This window comes from Drosophila subpulchrella, chromosome 3L (genome assembly GCF_014743375.2).
Source record: "Drosophila subpulchrella strain 33 F10 #4 breed RU33 chromosome 3L, RU_Dsub_v1.1 Primary Assembly, whole genome shotgun sequence".
Lineage (NCBI taxonomy): Eukaryota > Metazoa > Arthropoda > Insecta > Diptera > Drosophilidae > Drosophila > Drosophila subpulchrella.
Window position 1 is genome coordinate 10,684,454 of NC_050612.1, and position 8,507 is coordinate 10,692,960.

The window sequence follows — 8,507 nt, forward strand, 5'->3', positions numbered from 1 at the left end:
AAGTTTTAGTCAATAGGAAGTTTCTATTAGGAACTCCCTGTCAACTTTTTGTTTCAATGTCATTTTGGGGATGCCCTTTACTTGAGCAATCAAAAAACAAAGAGTATGTGAAAAATGAAGGCCACATAATAAATCCGGACCTCGAGCATACGAAAAAGTTTGCAATAAAATCGAGTGGCTAAAAAATGCGTAGACCTTTAAAATGACGAACTGGAGCAATTAACCTCTGTCAGGGTATACAAATGCGAAAAATGGATTTTTGCGAGAGCCACAAAACGCATTCGAAACTTTTGCCTTGGCAATTTCAAAATGCCAAATGCGAAACACATTTTGGGTTCAAGTTGCTGCTGATGGTGATTGTTGCCGCTTTCACTGCTGCTGATGTTGTTTTTGAACTTATCAACACGCCGATCACTTGCGACAGTTTCCGTTTTGCCTCAGATACAAATACAAATACATGTACATGTACCCACCCATTGGGAAAGGACCAGGAGCAGGACCTAATTGCCCCGCACCCAGTTACAGTTACAGTTTCAGTTCCATTCCCACAAGCAACGAACCATCGAACCATCGAACCCTCAACCCAAACCCAAACCCAAACCCAAACCCCCGCTCAAGGTGAGCAATGTAAAAACTTCCTGTGCACTCATTTAGTCCTGCTGAGCTGTTGTCCTTTATGTAAGCGGCAGCAGCAACATCAGCAGCAGCAGCAACTGCGACAACAGCAACAGCAGCAGCAACACCGGAGCAACACGCCCCTTTCACCCGAACAATACACAAAAATGAAACGAAAAGGAGAAAAAAACGGATATAGAAATTCAATACTTTGATTCGTGCCACAAGCAAAACGAAGGAAGTGCAACCATACAAGGTAACCAAATAGCAGGACAACACGTACTACAAGCACTTGTTGGGAGGTTCAATGTACACTGAGAAAATCAGAAATATTGGAGTACACTTTGGGATTCTTAAGTAAATAACTACTAGGTATTATTAATTGTTAGGATCTACTTGGGATTTATTCTGGTAATAATTGTACTAGTATTTTTTATAGCATTGAAAAGATATTTTTGTTCAGTTCTTAAACGCACGAATGATAACCATTGCCTTCCTAAGGTTTTTATAATAATAAAGGAACATATCCATATTTATAATAACTCTAAAATAAACAAGGAAGAACGCTATAGTCGAGTACCTCGACTATCAGATACCCGTTACTCAGCTTAAGGGACCAAAGGGAAATGGAGATATGCAGGCAGCAAAGCGAGATTTAAATGCGCCACCTACCGGCGGAAGACAGATTTAAGCATTGTGGGCGTTAGGGTAGGCGTGGCAAATTTTTTTTTTGGTCAATCGATGGGTATTGACGAGACCAATACATTTCAGTTAAAATTTTTTATCTAGCATAAAAATTGTGGGCGCCACAGGCTTGGGCGGTTTGTGGGCGGTAGCGTGGGCGTGGCATATTCGCATAACAAACCTGCGCTGCGTACAAGGCTACGGAATCTAAATCTGAAATCCCAATACTCTATCTTTGATAGTTTCCGAGATATCCGCGTTCATATTTACGATTTTTTGAAGTTTGTGGGCGGTTTGTGGGCGTTAAAGTGGGCGTGGCAAACTTTTTTTTGGGTCAATCGATAGGTATTGATAAGAACAATTCATTTCAGTTTAAATTTTTACTCTAGCATCAAAACTGTAGAAGCCACAGTTTTGGGCGGTTTGTGGGCGTTAGAGTGGGCGTGGCACTCTACTGAAACAAACTTGCGCTGCGTAAGAAGCTCAGGAATCTGCTCGCCAAATCTCAATAGCCTAGCTCTTATAGTTTCCAAGATCTCAGCGTTCATCCGGACAGACAGACGGACAGACGGACAGACGGACAGACGGACAGACGGACAGACGGACAGACGGACAGACGGACATGGCTAGATCGACTCGGCTAGTGATCCTGATCAAGAATATATATACTTTATGGGGTCGGAAACGCTTTCTTCTGCCTGTTACATACTTTCCGACGAATCTAGTATACCCTTTTACTCTACGAGTAACGGGTATAACAACACTAACTATACCACTAAAATGTAGTTGAGGTCATTATCGGGGTATATTAGACCCTCTTATAATAACTACTTGAGACTTCCTTTATAACTAAAAGGTATAAAGGGTAAACAAGAAATAGTAACACTAATAAAACTTGCAGTGCCATGAGTAAGTTAAGATTTCTTATACGAGTACAAGTATTTGCAATACATAAAGAAAGGGATTATATTAATCAATGAAATATAAAAAAAGCATATCAAATTTACTATCTCTTTTCGAACATTTTAAGCGTTCTACAAAACCTGTTATATCTAAATGCAGCTGTATGTTCTACATGAAATATTATTATTTAACCCACAAACTTGTCCCTTTTTTTAGTTTTTCCCCGTGCAGGATATAGGGCGGTGCGAGGGGTGCTTGCTGGGCAACAAGATTTCCCAACTGCACTGGCAATGGCAACTTTTTTGGGCAACATTGCTGCATTATACTTAGTGGTTTCCACTTGATTGATGCCATCTGTTAGGAACCCAAACCCACCCAAAAGTGGCGGGAAAGTTCACCTCCCAACTAACGATCGACAGCAATACGAGTGTAATTGCCGAGCAAGTTACGTAGGAGTACTGTTTTCTACTAATAACAACATCACGCAATGCACGCCGCGTGGGAAAGTAGTACCGACTTACGGTTGGCTAATTACCGACATATAGATATCCTGCGAGTGTAACTATTAGCAGTCGGCAGGCACTGGCATCCGGTTTTCAAAAGGGGGTGTAGGAAAAGCGGGGGAAAGGACTCTGGGAAAGCTCTCCTCTTCTTTCCACTCACATGTCTGCCAATTATAAGCAACTAAACCGCAGATAAGAGCGGACGCTGAGACCGTATATCTCTGGCCCGCAACCAGACTAACCCCAACACATCCCCAGCTCACCAGCTAACCATCTCACCAGATCCCGAACCGAGAATCCAGAACCCATCCTCCTAGGGATGTGCTGTCAAAGCGACGTGACTAAGTGGTGAAAAATGATTTCGTGGCTACGTGTGACTCTCTCACAGGGAATGAGCGGGCGTTAAGCGTTCACGGCTTCCTCCTGGAGAAGTAGAGGTCCTGGAGATATCCTGGGAGGACTGGAGGAGCCGGGGGAACTGGGGGAACCCGAGTAGCAGCCGCAGCCATCGAGAGGGTCACTTGACGAGATACCTCCAGGGGGGTGAAATAAAGCTGGGAAGTGGGTTGGGGTTTGGGTTTGGGATTGAGGTGGGCCGTGTTTTTTTTTGGAATGGGAACTGCGAACTGGGAACTGAATGCATGTGCTGGAAGTGTTGTGCAATCGTCAAAGGATCAACATATTCGTGAGGGAAATTTATCAAGACTTCACGGGGAACTTCCTCCTCAGAGGGGTTGGGGGTAGAAAAAGGGGACCTAAAGGAATAGATGAAGCCCTGAGCCTGCGATGAAGACTTCTGAGAAAAGAAAACCCTATTCGTTTTGGGCAGAACACTACTTCAGCGAAGAAAGAAAACCCCGTGAGACAATGGGAAACCTCCGTATACAAATATTCAATAAATTTGAGCCGCATCATTTTACAATTTCTTTCTATCAGAATTTATTAAGGTACTAAGATGACCCTTAAGCAAGGAAAAATAGTTTGAGGGTTATAACGGTTTTCAATGTAGAAAGATAGAACTTAAGTTAAAAATTATTAAAATAAAAATCACATTAAAGAGACTTTATAAGAAGAGATTTATCATAAAAACCTGAAGTAAGCATTTCGAAGACATATTTATATTATATGTAATTCCTCTATAATCACTAGTAAACCAGAATATAAAAGTTTAATAAATCAATTTCTTCATACCCTTAAATTCCATTTTGTATACCACATAGTTCAATGTATTTAAAAATATCTGAGGTACAAACCACAGAGACGTTCTGTTGGATCTGCATGTTGTATTATTCATCGTTATTCCAACACACGGGTTCCATCATTCACCTTTCAGTGGCAGCTTTTGCCATTCCTCGCCTTTCATCCAAGGCGGAAAGATTCCTTAGCGTATCTGTCGCCAATTCAAGGAGAGCTTCCTTTATCCTGGCCGGGAAAACACCGATGTCCTCCGCCCTCCTGTTGCGTGTCACGCTGTCGTCGCTGGCATCTCTCCACCGCCCCCAAGGACCAATGCTCGCATCCTTTGGCACCTCCATCTGCATCAGCATCTCCATTGCCATCGCCATCGCCGGCATCCCTGCTCCTTCCTGGCAGTCTGGGCGTCGTTGTCTTGCTGCCAAGTAGCACTCAAAGTGAGTTTGCGACGCATTGCCGCATTGTCGCTACTTCATCAGCAGCCACAGCTACAGTCGGAGCTAAAGCGAAAGCCAAAGCTGAAGCCGGAGCTATATGGCAAAGGCATCAAGTGCAAGTATCCATGTCCTGGCTGCACTTGTGCAGCATCTTCTTCGTCATCGCCACCTCCTTGCAGCCCCCCTGCAATCCACTCCTGCGACACAGAATGTTGCCAGTTGGCAACTGAGCGTCCGCAGGAAATGAATACGTGTTGAATATTTGTCGAGTTGAAGCACAAGGACATGGAGGATAACATAAAGGATGGGGCTGTCGTGTCGCCCACTCTACCACCCCCTAAGCATCTACATGGCAAACAAGCATCCTAGCACACATACAGCCAGGGTCAAAATTATGTCTTTATTTGGTATACGAAATAGAATATTTCAAAGTTTGTTGTTCGAATTTAAGGGATCGTATAATAGTAAGATGGTATAATACAAGTTTTTTTAAATTTTTGATGGGAACAAGGAACCTTGAGATGATAGATCAGATAAATACAAAATGTTAATAATAGGATAGGATAATATACGTTTTCACAAAGATGATAGATCAGATGAGTACAAAATGTTCTTATATTTCATATGATACACCTAGCTGGGGAACTCTTCCTTAAAACTAAATGAAATACCTATAAAAATAAAAGAGTTACTAAAGTTTGACTTTGTACAACTAAGATATTTGTTTTTCCTTTTTTTTGAAAGTCATAATGGGGAAAAAGTGAGAAATTCGTTTGGTTAAATGGATGATTATCCGTAACAACACACAAATATAACCTCGTTAGTCATAGAAAAAAACCTCCTTAGCTATTCGCTTGACCCCAACTGTGTCTGTTTGGCACGGAGTGTATCCATCTACGTGGATGAGCTCCATGTGTCGCTTAGCCTTGCTGGCCGGGCTAATGCGCAAACCAAATATGATATACTATACGGGAATGTATATGCTGCGGATATATGTGCGGCGCAGCATCTGCCACAGATTTGCAAGCGTTTCACAAATAGCAACAACAGCAGCAGCAACAGCAGTGGCAACAACATCAGCATCCCATCAGCAACAAGCTGCAAGGACCAAAACGCCAGCTGCCGCAAATGGCACGCATGAAAATGAAAGGCCCATCGAATGGGCGCGTTCATTGAGAATTTATTTCAATAAGAGAAATGAGGAAAAAGGAGAAAAAAAACCAAAATAGGAGGGGAAGTACGTAGAGGCGGGGGTACATACCGCTTATAGGGTATAAGGTACGTATCTTGAAAGGCAGCTCTAAAGGCCATCGGAAACTATAATCACGTATGTGCATATGTCTCGGGCAACACGAGTCTGCCAGGATATCAGCGCTAAGTGCTCTTGTTGCATGCTGCACAAGTAATTAAGATTAGTGACTCAATATGCACACAAAACACACACACAGGCATTAATATACGTATTCGTCTGAAGACAGGATTCCTCAGACAAACAACTTAACTTGTTCTATGCCATCCTGCTTGTTCTGTTTTAGCTGCACTCTGCAAAAATTTAACAGGATATTCTAGTCGTCCTCTCTGTCTTAAAGGATCTTAAAGGGGGAAATGAAAAATGAACTGAATTTTAAAGCAATTTAAATGCTTCAAAAGTTTTAATTTGTTTCTTTACATATTATCAACGCATACCTGCAACAGTTTCAATGATTTATAATATAATCGAGTCGAAAAAAATCATTTTTACAATTTTATTAATGTAACTAAGTGTTCCTTAGAATGCGTTTATATTGCTTTTGGGTAAATTATCATTGTCAAATCATAATTATTGCTATGAAGTTAACAAGCTGTTTTATTTGTCTTTAAAATATTGATAAGTATTAAGAAAAAATTAGATATACTCCACATAAAGGCATTGAAATACCAAGTATTACTAAGAATTTAATACAATTTAATCCCTTGATTAAAGTTCAGTGTAGAGAATTCTAAGCTTTAATTTCTATCTCATCCAAGTAATGTGTATCTTCGCATGGCTTCTCTTACACTTGGAATTACCAATTTACACAGCACAGATTTGCCGAAAGCATCTTCCTTTGTGCGAATGAGTGTTGGCTCCGTAATTCCCACAAATTGAAGAATCAACTCGGTTCCTTGATTGATGCCTAACCCTCTGCAGTTTTGACTTCTCCGGGGGTTCTAATTGAATCAACTGCTGCAAAGGGAGAATGAGGCCTCAGATATTCAAAGTATTTCCAAAGCGGCTGCATCCTGAAAGCCATTAGTTTATGGATAGCAAACAAAACAAATGCCAGAGGGCGCTAACCTAAGCCTGATCCGAGTCTCAGTCCCAGTCCCCTTCCCTAAACGAGTTCTTATCCCAGTCCCGAAATGAAATTCAAGATCTGGGTGCAGCAGAAACCAGAACCTAGGACCAGAGGAACCTGGGTCAGGAATCAGGAATCAGCTGCTGTTGCATCCACGCAGAGGAAAATGGAAAATGAAATAATGCCAATGTGGACAGCTGTCGGAAAATTGTTGAAAGGCGAGTGAAAAGCGGTCTTCGCTCTCTGTATGGGGTTCAGTTTGCCCTTGGGCTGTTTTTTACAGGGGTTTTCGGTCCTGGCATCAGCAGTCATCATTATCATGCAGAATGCAGTTTTCGGCACTGCGAGAAAACTTGTTTCTTGATGTAATATAACCCCTTTGACCATGAAAGAGTTTAAAGTTCTAAAGTTATTAAAAATATCGAACTAAAAATGGGACTTCCCCTTTAAAACCTGTTTTAAATTGGCTGAGTTGCATATCCTTAGATTTATAATAGCTGTTCTTTTATTATATTGAATCTAGTTAAACTTTATAAACAAGTTTTTCCTGTAATCCTATTTTACAAACCTTTATTTTGTGGCTTAGAGTATCTTTCTCGTAAATATCGATTTTGTTCAGTGTGTGTTTATGTAGATCATCGACTGATGTCCCGTCTGCAGATCGCTGGGCGAGTCCTTGTCCTTTTTATTTTATTTTGCTTGCCTCTCGCTACCTGGACCGCACCTCAACTTTTGGGCCAGGGTTCGTGCCCTGCCCCTTCCCCTTCCCCTGTTCCCTTCGAATTCCTCACTCATGAGGAGAGGTCTTTGAACTCCAGGACTCGTCTAACGATTTGTGGGTTTCATTCGCTTTTGTTGTCCGACTGCAACAGCTGCCAATTTTACTGGAAAGAGAGAGAGGGAGAGAATCCCTATCCCTATAACGATCCCAGTGAGATTTCCCCCAGCCCACTATCCCAACTTCATATCCCTATCTCAACACCAGACCCGATTCGTCCGAAAGTCCGAAACAAATGTAATTAAAAATACAAAGTTTCGAATTACCGGAATGGTAACTGGATTCTGAAATGAACTGGAACTGGAAATGGACACACGCGCGTCCAGTTTTGGGGAAGCCCCGCAAGTATCCACCATATCCTTCATATCCTGTTGCCGGATATGCTAATAAGTTGGCCCATCAAAACTGGGCAAAGTGCAATTTCGGGCGATGACGTAAACTCGCCTTTATTTCACTTCCCCTCGTTGTGATGTTGTTATTGTTCTTTTGTTTTTTTTTTACCTGTTTGCTGTTTCTATGCAGACGCCAAATGCCAAAAATGGGGTGGAGTTGGGTGGTGCAGGGTGCTATAGGGTGGTGAAAGAGGAAGTGGATGTGGAAGTGGAAGTGGTGGTGCCGTGTTGCTCTGATGATGATGATGATGATGATGACGATGGGGTGGTGGTTGTTGCACACAGCCATTCAAAAAGGAGTAACAATGAAATTACAGCAGGAACAGGAATAAATAGCATTTGGGAAAAACTCGAATATACCGAATGCCGAAAACCCAGAGCCAGAGCCAGAACCAGACTCAAATTCAAACCTAAACTCAAACTCAGACTACCCGACTTGCAGACTCCCGGGCACAGACATCGCGAATACAATAAAGATGAAAGAGAAGTCAATTGCGTGGCCATCGAAGCGTGAATACTCTTTGTCGTGCCAACTGATTGGTTTATGGTGCCATAAACTACACGAGTCACACGGCGACAAAGGGCACGGAATCCTAATCAAAGGAAGCTTTACAAATTACATGTTGCTCGGCTTCACCGCTTTACATACAGCTCGATTGTTTCAGTTCCTTATTGTATCGGTT

The 8,507-nt window shown here is 42.0% G+C and overlaps 1 protein-coding gene across 1 annotated transcript; it reads left to right on the top strand.

The window, feature by feature from the left end:
* The first annotated feature begins 251 nt into the window (after positions 1-251).
* LOC119555254 lies at positions 252-654 on the top strand. Its single transcript, XM_037866553.1, is given in 2 exon segments — positions 252-581; positions 583-654. Coding segments are annotated over 2 exon segments (402 nt in total).
* Positions 655-8,507: the final 7,853 nt, after the last annotated feature.